The following is a 15,006-nucleotide window of genomic DNA, read 5'->3' as shown; positions in this document are numbered from 1 at the left end:
TGATAGACTCTGATTAAAAAGTCTTTCTTTAATTTTTTTGTGTATTTTGACACACAATGGGCCAGTTCACACTTCATGCATTCCAGTTTGTTTTTTTTCAGCATACAAAATACAGGTAGGTTACATGGATGTCAATGGCATGATTCACACCAGTGCATTCTGGTTCCAGAAGGAAAGTAGAACGTGCTGCATCGTTCTGTCCTGGAACGCATAAAAAATGCATCCAAACCGCACATGCAGAATGCATCCAGATTGCGTTTCTATAGTGCGGACCAGCCCAAAGACCTTTCAGTAACATACAGTATTGAGGGAGATTTACTAAAACCGGAGCACTCAGACTCTGGTGCAGCTGTGCATGGTAACCAATCAGCTTCTAACTTCAGCTTGTTCAAGCTTTGCCTATAAAACCTGGAAGCTGATTGGTTTCTATGCAGAGCTGCACCAGATTTTGCATTCTCCAATTTTAGTAAATAATCCCCTATCAGTCTGCATGAATAAATTCCTGTCATGTACAGGGGCGGACTGACAACTCATGGGGCCCCCGGGCAATAGGGGATCATGGGGCCCCTCTGTCCTCGCCCACAATCAAACCACACTCAAAAAAGCCTCTGAAAAGGTTCCAGGGGCATCTCATGGGGCCCCCTACTGACCCAGGGCCCTCGGGCAGTGCCCAAGTGCCCAAATGGTCAGTCCGCCCCTGGTCATGTACCAATAAACAGCAACAATATTATTTAAAAAAAAATCAATTTGTCATCAAATAGCCATCCTTGGGCTCCAGTCCAGTTAGGTTGCCTGGGCTGATGTTCCCACCTTGCCTCCGGTAGGAGAAAGCATTTCCCCAATTTCCACCCCCCCCCCCACAATGATCAGATTGCAACATTGTGAATGAAGGATTCTGATGTGAAGGGAAGGCTCCAATATAATAAAGGGACACTGATGTGAAGAGGGGACTCCGATGTGAAGGGGAGACTCTGATGTAATGGGGGGGGGGGTCCAATGTAATGGGGGACTCTGATGTGATGGGGGGGCTCTGATGTGATGGGGGGACTCTGATGTGAAAGGGAGACTCCAGTGAAAAGGGGGGGGGGAACTCTGATGTGAAAGGGAGACTTTGATGTAATGGGAGAAATCTGATGTGAAAGGGAGACTATTGCCCAGGGGCCCCATGAGTTGTCAGTCCGCCCCTGGTTCCATCCAAAAGTGTAAGCTACGCTTATCTGCCTCCTACCCCCCCCCCCTCCGCTGCCACATTTGGCACCTTTTGGGGGGGAGGGGGTACCTGGTTTTGACAGGAGCCAGAAGTTGGGCCCCCCGTAGCCCTTTGAAACATTTCACAGGTCCCAGAGGACTGCAGCCCATTCACAAACCGCAGCGTACTTTGCGCATGCTCAGACCGGTGGTGATGCCACAAGGCTTCACTGCTGGTTTCCCTTAGTCAAGATGGCGGCACCAGCACCCGACAGCCGATTGAAGAACCGGCTCAGGGTGAGGACATTGCTGGATCCCTACACAGGTAAGTGCCCTAATATTAAAAGTCAGCAACCACAGGATTTATAGCTGCTGACTTTTAATTTTTTTGAAGGGGGGGCGGCGGAACTCCACTTTAATTCCATCGAGGTGGTTGTGTGCATCGTCCCAGGCTCAGGTTTCTGCGGGAATTCACCCGCTGAGAACTTCACTTCAATACTGTGTGCTTTGTGTGCCAATGTATTCATAGTGAAGGGATGGGAGGGAGACAGCTCAGCGTAGAGATCTTCACTGTGTTCAGTATCATCGTGTTGTCTGCAAGTGAGACATGTGATAAAAAAAAACAATCTGTAAATTGCGAACTAAAATACAGAACGAGCAATACGCTAGATGGGAGACCATCATACCCCAAGTATCTGATGAGCTGCCACTTCCAGTCCAGACACTTTCCCCCCCTTCCTGTCCAGGCCAATTTTCAGCTTTCAGCGCTATCACACTTTGAATGACAATTGCGCGGTCATGCAACCCTGCACCCATATGAATTTTTTAGCATTTTTTTGAGACATAAAACTGTATTTTGGTGGGATTTATTCACCACTGGGATTTTTATTTTGTTTGCTATATAAATGAAAAAGTCCAAAAATTTAGAAAAAAAGTGTTTTTCTTATAACATTTGGCAAATAAATAATCTGTCTCCATAAATCTTGGCCAAAATGTATTCAGTTATCTTTTTAGTAAAAAAAACTAACCCAAATTAGTTTATAACCAAAAATTATAATTTAAAAAATTTTTTTTTTTACGGTTTTATTTTTTTTGCTATATGGTGTCAGTGGGAGGAATAGTGCCCCATAATTAGTCAGTGGGAGGAATAGTCTCCCATCATTGGTATCAGTGGGAGGAATAGTGCCCCATCATTGGTGTCAGTGGGAGGAATAGTGCCCCATCATTGGTATCAGTGGGAGGAATAGTGCCCCATCATTGGTGTCAGTGGGAGGAATAGTGCCCCATCATTGGTGTCAGTGGGAGGAATAGTGCCCCATCATTGGTGTCAGTGGGAGGAATAGTGCCCATCATTGGTGTCAGTGGGAGGAATAGTGCCCCATCATTGGTATCAGTGGGAGGAATAGTGCCCCATCATTGGTATCAGTGGGAGGAATAGTGCCCCATCATTGGTATCAGTGGGAGGAATAGTGCCCCATCATTGGTGTCAGTGGGAGGAATAGTGCCCCATCATTGGTGTCAGTGGGAGGAATAGTGCCCCATCATTGGTGTCAGTGGGAGGAATAGTGCCCCATCATTGGTATCAGTGGGAGGAATAGTGCCCCATCATTGGTGTCAGTGGGAGGAATAGTGTCCCAGCATTGGTATCAGTGGGAGGAATAGTGTCCCAGCATTGGTATCAGTGGGAGGAATAGTGCCCCATCATTGGTGTCAGTGGGAGGAATAGTGTCCCAGCATTGGTATCAGTGGGAGGAATAGTGTCCCATCATTGGTATCAGTGGGAGGAATAGTGCCCCATCATTGGTATCAGTGGGAGGAATAGTGTCCCAGCATTGGTATCAGTGGGAGGAATAGTGCCCCATCATTGGTGTCAGTGGGAGGAATAGTGCCCCATCATTGGTATCAGTGGAAGGAATAGTTCCCCATCATTGGTATCAGTGGGAGGAATAGTCCCCCATCATTGGTATCAGTGGGAGGAATAGTGCCCCATCATTGGTATCAGTGGGAGGAATAGTGCCCCATCATTGGTATCAGTGGGAGGAATAGTGCCCCATCATTGGTGTCAGTGGGAGGAATAGTGCCCCAGCATTGGTATCAGTGGGAGGAATAGTGCCCCATCATTGGTGTCAGTGGCGGGAAAAGTGCCCCATCATTGGTATCCGTGGGGAGAATAGTGCCCCATCATTGGTGTCAGTGGGGGGGGGGAATAGTGCCCCATCGTTGGTGTCTGTGGGGGGGGGGGATAGTGCCTCATTGTTGGTATCAGTGGCGGGAAAAGTGCCCCATCGTTGGTATCAGTGGGGAGAAAAGTGCCCCATCATTGGTGTCAGTGGGGGGGAGGGGGAGAATAGTGCCCCATCATTGGTGTCAGTGGGGGGGGGGAATAGTGCCTCATCGTTGGTGTCAGTGGGGGAGAGGAATAGTGCCCCATCATTGGTGTCAGTGGGGGGGGGAGAATAGTGCCCCATCATTGGTGTCAGTGGGGGGGGGGGGAATAGTGCCCCATCGTTAGTGTCAGTGGGGGAGAGGAATAGTGCCAAGAGTGTCACAGCATGGTGCTGCTGCACACTTACTGGCCGCTCCCTCACTCGATTTTCGTGGGGCCGCTCGGCTCCGCCTCCTCGCCGGTGATTAGTCGCCTGTGTGCCTTTCCAGTGCTGGCGCCCAATCACCGGTGAGGAGGCGGAGCCGAGCGGCCACGCGACCATCGAGCGGCCGAACTGAAAGAAGGAGCAGCCGCGCTTCCTGGACTGGATCAACGTGGGACCGGGACCGGAGCCAGGTAAGGTACAGCAGCCCCCTGCCCGCCCCTGTACTTAGTGTCCCTTCCGTTGGAGGAGGAGGGGGGGCGGCACCACGCCGCCCCTCGAAAAAGTGCCGCCCTGACACCGGCTCGCCGTATACCGGCGTATAAGACGACCCCCGACTTTTCAGAAGATTTTTGTTGGTTAAAAAGTCGTCTTATACGCCGGAAAATACGGTAACCCAAATTAGTTTAGAACCAAAAATTATAATTTAAAATTTTTTTTTAACATTTTTATTTTTTTTTTATATTATTATTAATGGGTTTTTTTTGTTTTTTTTAACATACTGTTACCCTAGCAGTACAGTGTCACCATAGTCTGTAAAAGCAATCATTTCTCCTTCTCTCTGGCTGCATTCTTGCATCCATTGAGAACTACTGTGTGAGCTGTGCTTGGTCACAGATTGTCATATAGTGCAAGGATGCTGTGAATAACCCTGTACCATGTGATCTCTGTGATCATTCACAGATTTCACACGTAGTAAGCAATGATGTCAGAAGTGACATCTTGCTTACACCTTTTCATGTGATCACTGATTGGCCAATGAGTGATTACATGATCAGGGCCTCACACAGAGGTCCCGTACAACGATCGGTGTTCTGCTGTGTCCGGAGGATCATGGTGCCGCGTGCTTCCAGGGAGAGAGCACAATACAAAATGGCGGGCACTATTTATGAACGACAATCCGCCCCTGCATTGCCACCGTCCGGCCCTTTATATACAGCGGATGGACGGGAGGTGGTTAATAGCATCATGGACCCTTGGGCAAAGTAATGTACTGGGGCCCCCTGCCAGAACTGGACTACGGAGTCATGGAAGAAGGTGGCCTGGTCTGATGACTCATGATTTCTTTTCCATCATGTGGATGGTCGGGTAGGTGTGCGTCACTTACCTGAGGAAGAGATGGCACCAGGATGCAGTATGGGAAGAAAGCAAGCCGGTGGAGGCAGTGTGATGACTGGGGAAACGTTCTGCTGGGAAACCTCGACTCTTGCCATTCATGTGGATGTTCCTTGACCCATACCACCTACCGAAACATTGTTGGATGACCAAGTACACCCCTTTGTGGAAACGGTATTCCCCAATGGCAGTGGCCACTTTCAGCAGCATAATGCATCCTGTCACACTGCAAATTCAATAATGGTGTGAGGAACACAACGAGTTTGAAGCATTGATTTGGCCTCCAAATTCCCCAAATCTCAATCCAATCAAGCATCTGTGGGATGTGCAAAGCCGATTATGCAGGCAAAATGCGTCACATTGGAAAGGGAAGGTTATATCTGAGTGTCAGACAGATTCAGAAGGTGTGTGGCCAGTTACATGTGCATGCTTGCTTCCTCAGCTCTGTTCCTGTGAGCGACAACCCGCTGTGTGGAGGGAGGGGGGGTGTCTCTTCCCTCCAATCAGCTCTCAGAGCTCTCCTTACTGATGCAACTTCAGCTCCCGCCCCCTGCTTTTCAAAGCTAAAAGATTCTGTGTACATTCTGCACTTTGAATGAATGTAGGGGACAGACAGCTGCAGATAAACAGGTACAACTTATGTAGGAGGATTTGCTCATCTCTGTGTATCCCCTGAGGCCAGTCACTTCACTGCATATATGGAAGGGTTCACAACCACTTTAGGCTCATAAGCTATGTAGCTGTAAAGTTTTAGCTGGAGTTTGGCTTCAGTTTGTTAGTGTATTTAAATCTACTAGTACGTCTAACACTCCCCTCCTCTCCCCCACAGACTGACCATGCTGCTGTCCAAACCTGCCCCCTGTGCTCCTTCATCCAGAGAGGGGGCGCTCTAATACAGGAGGTGTGTTACTGGACAGATCAACAGGAGAAAACAGAGGGGGGGAGAAAGCTTTTAAAAAGAAAACTAATGCAGCTGCCACATCTAATGATTACCACTTCCCGTCCGGCTGTTGTATATAAACGGCCAGACGGCGGCAGTGCAGGGTCGGGTGGCCGTTTATAAATGGCCTCCCCACACCCTGCTTGTGCGCCCTCCCTGAGAGCGCGCAGCACCGCGATCCGGTGCCCGCTGTATCCTCAGGACAGTGGAACACCGATCGTCAGACAGGATCTCTGTGTGAGGTCCCGATCATATGGCAGCGCAGGGGCAGGTTGCCGTTCATAAATGGTGCCCGCCATTTTGGATTGTGCGCGCTCCCTGGGAGCACGCGGCACAGCGATCCGGTGCCCACTGTGTCTGGAGGAACACTGATCACTGTACAGGACCTCTGTGTGAGGTCCCAATCATGTGATCACATGCAGAATAATAAGCAAGATGTCACTTCTGACATCATTGCTTACTACGTGTGAAATCTGTAAATGATCACAGAAGTCACATGGTACAGGGCTATTCACAACACCCTTGTACCATGTGACAAGCTGTGACCAATCACAGCTCTCACAGTATTTCTCAATGGCTGCAGGAATGCAGCCAGAGAGAAGGAGAAATGATTGGTTTTTATAGCCTTTTTGGTTGTAAAAGCAATCAGTGTAAAACAAAATCTTCATCACCCCCCACAAGTAGTACAGTGTCACCATGGTGCCACTGTACTGCTAGGGTGACAGTATGTAAAAAAAAACACATAAATAATATAAAAAAAGTTAAAAAAAAAAAGTTTAAAAATTATAATTTTTGGTAATAAACTAATTTGGGTTATTTTTTTTTTACTAAAAAGATGGACAAGATTTACAATGAAATACTATTTATTTGCAAAATTTTATAAGAAAAACACTTTTTTCAAAATTTTTGGACTTTTTAATTTACATAGCAAAAAAATATAAATCCCAGCGGTGAATAAATACCACCAAAATAAAGCTTTATCTGTCTCAAAAAAATGCTAAAAAATTCATATGGGTACAGTGTTGCATGACCGCGCAATTGTCATTCAAGTGCTGAAAGCTGGAAATTGGCCTGGAGGGGAAGGGGGTGAAAGTGTCTGGACTGGAAGGGGGGGGGAGCATCCGGACTGGAAGGGGGGGGGGGGAGCGTCCGGACCGGAAGGGGAGGAAAGTGTCCGGACCGGAAGGGGGGGAAGGGTCCGGACCGGAAGGGGGGGAAAGCGTCCGGACCGGAAGGGGGGGAAAGCGTCCGGACCGGAATGGGGTGAAAGCGTCCGGACCGGAAGGGGGGGGGGGGAGCGTCCGGACCGGAAGGGGGGGGGGGGAGCGTCCGGACCGGAAGGGGGGGAAAGTGTCCGGACCGGAAGGGGGGGAAGGGTCCGGACCGGAAGGGGGGGAAAGCGTCCGGACCGGAAGGGGGGGAAAGCGTCCGGACCGGAAGGGGGGGAAAGCGTCCGGACCGGAATGGGGTGAAAGCGTCCGGACCGGAAGGGGGGGGGAAATGTCCGGACTGGAAGGGGGGGAAAGTGTCCGGACTGGAAGGGGGGGAAGTGTCCGGACCGGAAGGGGGGGAAAGTGTCCGGACCGGAAGGGGGGGAAAGTGTCCGGACCGGAAGGGGGGGAAAGCGTCCGGACCGGAAGGGGGTGAAAACGTCCGGACTGGAAAGGGGGGAAAGCGTCCGGACTGGAAAGGGGGGAAAGCGTCCGGACTGGAAGGGGGGGAAAGTGTCCGGACTGGAAGTGGTTAATAATAGATTCCATTTCTGGTTTTGGGTTTGATACGGCTTTATTCTGGACACTGAGGGACTCGGCGGACCCCCGGTACTTGATACATTCAGGTATCTGTTGCATTTTCTTTGGTAGCCGACTCTCTTTAAATAGCCAATCCTAGCCTGGGAATTCTGGGTATTTCTTTTCCACCTAAAGCCGATTCTATAAATCAGTCATTTCCTGGGAACCCTTGATTCTCCATATCAAACAGCCGGAGACAGGGTCATCCAGAGTTCTTCGTCAGACTGCTTGTTAACTCATGTGAAGTCTTCGATTTAAGTCGAGGAATGGAGACGTATTCGGTGACTCTCATATTTCTCCCCTCCATGAATAAAACATGTTCAGACCTTTATTTCTTCCTCCATCGAAGAATTCCAGCGGAAGATGACACCATAGTTGCCGACGTCTAAAAATAATTGTCGACAGATACTTTGTTTTAAAAAGCTGACCTTCAGGTAGACAGCGAGATCGGTAACGATCGATGTAACATAGACAGATCAATTCTATGGCAGCCATCAGTATATCTGTCCAGCCAGTCCTGAGATTTTCATAGACAGTTGGTGACCTTACTTTTTTCAGCTGAGCAATATAGTGTGGTCACCTCCCCACCGCCAGCATGTGACTGGACACTAAGGCTCAGTTCACACTACTGCGACCTAAAAGTTGCATGACTTATATACTTTATTTGGCCCCTGATGACGTCACATATGACGAAATGCGTAGGGAAGAGCCACGCATGCCTTCCGTCCAACCAGTCCTGAGATTTTCATAGACAGTTGGTGACCTTATTTTTTTCAGCTGAGCAATATAGTGTGGTCACCTCCCCACCACCAGCACATGACCGGACATTAAAGCTCAGTTCACATTACTACAACTTATATACTTTATTTGGCCCCTGATGACGTCACAAATGATGAAATGCATAGGGCGGAGCAACGCACACACACTACCAAGCATGCCTTCTGTCCAGCCAGTCCTGAGATTTTCATAGACAGTTGGTGACCTTACTTTTTTCAGCTGAGCAATATAGTGTGGTCACCTCCCCACCACCAGCACGTGACTGGACACTAAGGCTCAGTTCACACTACTGCGACCTAAAAGTTGCACGACTTTTATATTTTATTTGGCCCCTGATGACGTCACATGACGAAATGCGTAGGGAAGAGCCACACATGCCTTCCGTCCAGCCAGTCCTGAGATATTCATAGACAGTTGGTGACCTTACTTTTTTCAGCTGTAGCTGAGCAATATAGTGTGGTCACCTCCCCACCACCAGCACATGACCGGACATTAAGGCTCAGTTCACATTACTACAACTTATATACTTTATTTGGCCCCTGATGACTTCACAAATGATGAAATGCGTAGGGCGGAGCAACACACACACACTACCAAGCATGCCTTCTGTACAGTCAGTCCTGAGATTTTTATAGACAGTTGGTGACCTTACTTTTTTCAGCTGTAGCTGAGCAATATAGTGTGGTCACCTCCCCACCGCCAGCACATGACCGGACATTAAGGCTCAGTTCACACTACTGCGACCTAAAACTTGCACGACTTAGATACTTTATTTGGCCCCTGATGACGTCACATATGACGAAATGCGTAGAACAGAGCCACGCACACACGCTACCACACATGCCTTCTATCCAGCCAATCCTGAGATTTTCATAGACAGTGACCTTACTTTTTTCAGCTGTAGCTGAGCAATATAGTGTGGTCACCTCCCCACCGCCAGCACATGACTGAACATTAAGGCTCAATTCACACTTCTGCGACCTAAAAGTTGCATGACTTATATACTTTACTTGGCCCCTCATGACGTCACATAGGACGAAATGCGTAGGTCGGAGCCACACACACACGTTACCACGCATGCCTTTCGTCCAGCCAGTCCTGAGATTTTCATAGACAGTTGGTGACCTTACTTTTTTCAGCTGTAGCTGAGCAATATAGTGTGGTCACCTCCCTACCACCAGCACATGACTGGACATTAAGGCTCACTTCACACTACAGTGCCCAAAAAGTTACACGACTTATATACTTTATTTGGCCCCTGATGACGTCACATATGACGAAATGCGTAGAACGGAGCCACGCACACACGCTACCACACATGCCTTCTATCCAGCCAGTCCTGAGATTTTCATAGACAGTGACCTTACTTTTTTCAGCTGTAGCTGAGCAATATAATGTGGTCACCTCCCCACCGCCAGCATGTGACTGGACATTAAGGCTCAGTTCACACTACTGCGACCTAATAGTTGCACGACTTATATACTTTATGTGGCCCATGATGACATCACAAATGATGAAAGGCATAGGGAGGAGCCACGCACACACGCTACCATGCATGCACAAGCGGCCGGCAGCCATCTTGGATATTGGAATGGCCGGTTCTTATGTTTGTACATGCTGAATTGTGCCTTCCACCATGTGAGTGCAATCTTTATCTATTACACTTTATATCTTTGATGGGTTTACACTATGTGGATACATCTTTTATTGCATGAATTGCTCTACGAGTTCTTGGTCCAATCACTTACCTGGCAACGGTTGGATCTTTTGGAGGATCATTTGTCATTTCTTTGGATGTATCATATATTTTCCGTGATGTTACCAATTATATCCCACAAAGCGTGGACTGACCACTCTTAGCAGGGGGGGTCACATGCCTTCTGGTGAACCCTGCATGTGAGTGGATGGTGTCACATTGGCTGTCTTTGGAAGTCTTCTGACCTCACCACGGTTTTGGGACGGCTCTATTCTGATTCCACAGTATGATTATATTATATTTTATTCATTTTAATTTTCACACAATATTACCACCTTGATTAAGCACTTCACACATATGTTCAGATGTGCAATTACACACCTTCCCTTCACCTGCTCAGTTGTGCGATTTCACACTTTCCCGCACCCGCTCACATGTGCAATTACACACCTTCCTGCGCCCGCTCAGATGTGCGATTACCCAACTTCCCTCACCCGCTCCAATGTGCGATTACATACCTTCCTGCACCCGCTCTGATGTGCAATTACACACCTTCCCGCACCCGCTCAGATGTGCAATTACACACCTTCCCGCACCTGCTCAGATGTGCAATTAAACACCTTCCCGCTCCCGCTCAGATGTACAATTACACACCTTCCTGCACCGCTCAGATGTGCAATTACACATCTTCCCTCACCCACTCAGATGTACGATTACACACCTTCCCGCACCTGCTCAGATGTGTGATTACACACCTTCCCGCACCCGCTCAGATGTGCAATTACACACCTTCCCACACCCGCTCAGCTGTGCAATTACACACCTTCCCGCACCCGCTCAGATGTGCGATTACACACCTTCCTGAACCCACTCAGATGTATGGATATTTTTATTTGTATAAACAAACAAATTACAAGGTAACAAAACTGTAACCATCATCATAAAAAACACATAAACCAACAATGTAACAACTGCCTACATCTTCACGACAGAAAGTCGACAAATTAAACTAATGAAAGTTATGCATAGAATTTGATGCTGTAAATAAATTCCTCCCATTTTATATTCCTTTCGGCTCTAAATTCTTTTTATAAATCGGAATCTGAGTCACTCTGCCGACTACCAGTTTCCATATCGGATTCTACAAATACGGGAGCCGGGGGCGGGCGCTTCTTAGTGGGTGGGTCCTCCCCTGAACTAGCTGCAGATTCCCTTTCTACTTCTTCCTCCATTTGGTCCTCTAGATCACAGGAGTCGGCATCCGACTCTGATAGGACGTCATACTGGTTGCTGACTGCCATACTACCTTCTGGCGCCCTTCTCACTTTCTTAACGGATTTCTGCACTCGGGTCCATTCACTTTCAGGTTTACGGGTGGCCTTGTCCTTCCTATTCCTTCTCTTCTGCCTGGGAATGTTCTCCACAGAGGCAGGAACTGAAATGGATGGGATGGCCACAGATGGCCGCTGCTCCTCAGTCTGCTGAACACTGCCCTCCTGCCCGAGGCTGGCCCCTTGGACTTCTGGGTTTACCTCCCCCTCAGTTGATATGACCCCATTCATTAAGGCTTCCTCCTCCAGGTGTTCTGCTGCCACCAGAAATTCCTCATCCACTGATTCCTCATCCCTATTGTGGAAAGCCACCGGGCAATCTCTGTGTAAATGGCCAAGCCTACCACATAGATTGCACTTGATGTTCTCACAGGTAGAACTGACATGGCCGACCTCCCCACACAGATTACACTTCATGATAGAGCAGACACTCGCCACATGACCCGACCTACCGCATTTGAAACATAGCCTGGACTGACCTGCATAGAAGCAAACTCCCCTCTCCCGCCCAATGAAAAAGGAGTTTGGAAGGTGATGGGTGACATTGTTACTCTGCCTCAGCTTGACAAGAACCCTCCAACCTCCAGTCCAGATCCCATCACTGTCCCTAGTTTTGGTCAGATCAGAGACCATCTCACAATGCCTTCTGAGCCAGACTACAATATCCTGGGGGGGCACAGACTCATTCCAGAAAATGATGTTAACGTTTGCTGTGTCAGGTTTGGAGATGGGGATGAAGGTGAAAATCTTCCACCCCTCTTTATCCCGAAACCCACTAAAGCCGGCCCAGAACCTGTCCAAGCCAGACATGAGCTTGAAGCTGACATCATACCCCTGTCTGTCAGGGAGGTTGATGACTGCCAAAATATCTGCGGGCACAAACCCCATCTGCTGACACAGCAACTCCCTAACTACAAACCTCCTATCAGGGAGCTCTTCTCTGGAACCCCTATGCTTCAACCTGACCACGTTCCTCCTCTTGAAGGCCTGACCAGTATAACCGGTATTGTTGGAAAAAGAAGGAGCCCCACGGCTCCAGGCATTCCGAGGAGGGACATGGCCAGATGGACCACTATTCCCTTGTGATGCAGGTGGCGACTCAACCAAAGGGGGGAAATCACGGGTGTTATCCTGAACTGACTCCTCCATCGCCACATTCACAGGGTCCTCAGACTGGTCCTGACCCCATCCAGACATACCTACCTCAGTGTTAATGACATCAGGAACCCCTACATCAATATTAGTGATATCCGCACTGGCCATATCACCACTAGCATCAGCAGCTTCATCTGCATAATTATCAACTACCCCATCCCGAACATCAGTCCCCTCAGCATTGGTCCCACCATGAGAACCGGGGGTAGCAACACCGTCCTCATAGTCCATGTGCTGGGAGTCCATGTCGCTTCTCTGAGTTTCCTGTACTATGAAAGTCTGCTGGGTGAAGCTGACGCTACCGCTGTCCTCCAGAGCTGGAGTCTGTCTTTCAGGGAGCACATTTGCTGGTAGCGTGCCTTGGGTTCCCCGGAGTCTGACTCTGAAGAAGACTCCATCTTTACACTTAATTGTGCCCCAACCCAATCGCAATCCCGATACACCTCCCCCCCTGGTCCCAGTTCTTCCAGAACAGCATCAATGTCCCTCGATATACCGGCCAGTTCAATGCCCAGGGCGTTAAGCTCGCTGTCATGTAGGACTTCATTCCCGGGGTCGGCAGCCTTGAGTCTGTAGATGGAGTCAATCCTTTTCTGGGTCGAAGCCTTAGCTTTCCTCAAGGTCTTCATTCTCTTCTCCAGAGCAGGAATCCTGTCAGCCAGGCGCAGCACAGGTGACTTTAACACTTTCTGCTTCCTATCCGCGGGACGCTTGAAATTCTGATCCCCATCAGCGGTACTGGGTGAAGGGTCTCTGCTGGATGTAGAAGGACTCTCCGGGCCAGACTGTGGAGGCTTATTGGCTCCATCATCTTTCTTCTGCCGGGACCTGGGGGCGTAATGAGCGTTCCTGGCCACTGCCCACCATTACACACTGCTGTAAGTTCTCCTTCAGAGTTTTCTGCTCCAACGTAGTCCTTGCAGATCTGCGCGGAGTACTGGGAGTGACAGGTGTCTCTGCTCCGCTCTGAACTGTATGGGCCCCGCTCTGAGCGGCCTGTGCTGGGCTCTGTGCGGCATGGGCTCCACTCTTCTGGGCTTGCTTTGTTTGCAATGGCTGACTGCCTTTTGTTGCTACTCCAGAGCTGGTAGTGTGCTGGGTGATAGTGTCACTTTCCTGAGCCATATGGACTGTGTGATCACCACTCTGCACGGCATGGACTTTGCACTGTATGGCATGGACTCTACTCTGCTGGACTTGCTTTTGTTGCAATGACTGACTGCCTTGATTTACAGTTCCAGAACTTGAAGCATGCCGGGTGACAACCTTACATTCCTGAGCTGCATGGACTGTATGGGTTCCGCTCTGCACAGCATGGGCCCCACTCTGCTGGGCTTGTGGTGCCTGTAATGGCTGACCGCATGGAGTTAGACCTCCATGACTTGGACTGTGCAGGGTGACAACATTACATTGCTGTTTAAACAGAATTGACTGAGCTCTGCTCTGCTGGTCTTGCTGCGACTGTAATGGCTGACTGCCTTGAGTTGCACTTCCAGAGCTTGGAGTGCGCTGGGTGACAACATTACATTGCTGTTTAGGCTGAACTGGATGGGCCCCGCTCTGCACGGCCTGGGCCCCGCTCTGCACGGCATGGGTTTTGCTATGCAGGGCTTGCGGTGCCTGTAATGGTGGACTGCCCGGAGTTGGACCTCCAAGGCTTGGACTAGGCTGGGTAACAACATCACATTGCTGGACAGACTGAACTTTCCTCTGCTTGGCTTGTTGTGCCTGTAATGGCGGACTGTCTTGGGTTGCTCCTCCAGAACTTGGAGTTTGCTTGGTGACAGCCTTACATTGCTGTTTAGACTGAACTAGATGGGCCCCGCTCTGCACGGCATGGGCTCCGCTCTGCACGGCATGGGCTCCGCTCTGCACGGCTTGGGCCTGCTGTGGTTGCAATGGCTGACTGCCTTGAGCTGCTCCTCCAGAGCTTGGAGTTTGCTTGGTGACAACATTACATTGCTGTTTGGACTGAACTGACTGGGCCCTTCTCTGCTGGGCATGCTGTGGCTGCAATGGCGGACTGCCATGTGCTGCACTTCCAGAACTCACACTTTGCTGAGAGACATTCTCACACTGCTGGACTGACTTCATCTTCTCTGTATTACCAGAACTTCTCACACTGGACTTTCCATCACCAACATTCCCACATCTACTCACAGTCTCTGCCATTTGCTTTCCATTCACTGAACTCCGTCCTCCCGCTTCACCACCAACCACAGCTTCACCTCCATGAGCAGGCCGAGAAGCCTGGGACTCTCCTGGGAGGCGTCCCAGCCCAGGGCAGCCCAACCCTGGGCTTGTATCAGACATCAGAGGAGGTCAGCACCACACAGCCTGCAGCTGCTCCACAGGAAACCACACCCTCTGCACAGTCCCACTTCTCCTGTCCTGGATGCCAGGTGCCATTCTCGGTATCTGTCCT

The 15,006-nt window shown here is 49.6% G+C and overlaps 1 protein-coding gene across 1 annotated transcript; it reads right to left on the bottom strand.

The window, feature by feature from the left end:
* Positions 1-11,159: 11,159 nt before the first annotated feature.
* On the bottom strand, positions 11,160-12,838 carry LOC149439203 (uncharacterized). Its single transcript, XM_089659325.1, has one exon. The coding sequence runs from the start codon at positions 12,825-12,827 to the stop codon at positions 11,184-11,186; it is 1,644 nt and encodes a 547-aa protein (XP_089515451.1). The 5' UTR covers positions 12,828-12,838; the 3' UTR covers positions 11,160-11,183.
* Positions 12,839-15,006: the final 2,168 nt, after the last annotated feature.

Source organism: Staurois parvus, unplaced genomic scaffold (genome assembly GCF_062004578.1).
Source record: "Staurois parvus isolate SC_StPar_1 unplaced genomic scaffold, SC_StPar_1.0 ptg001147l, whole genome shotgun sequence".
In the NCBI taxonomy this organism is placed as follows: Eukaryota; Metazoa; Chordata; class Amphibia; order Anura; family Ranidae; genus Staurois; species Staurois parvus.
This window is presented reverse-complemented; position numbering and strand designations above follow the sequence as displayed.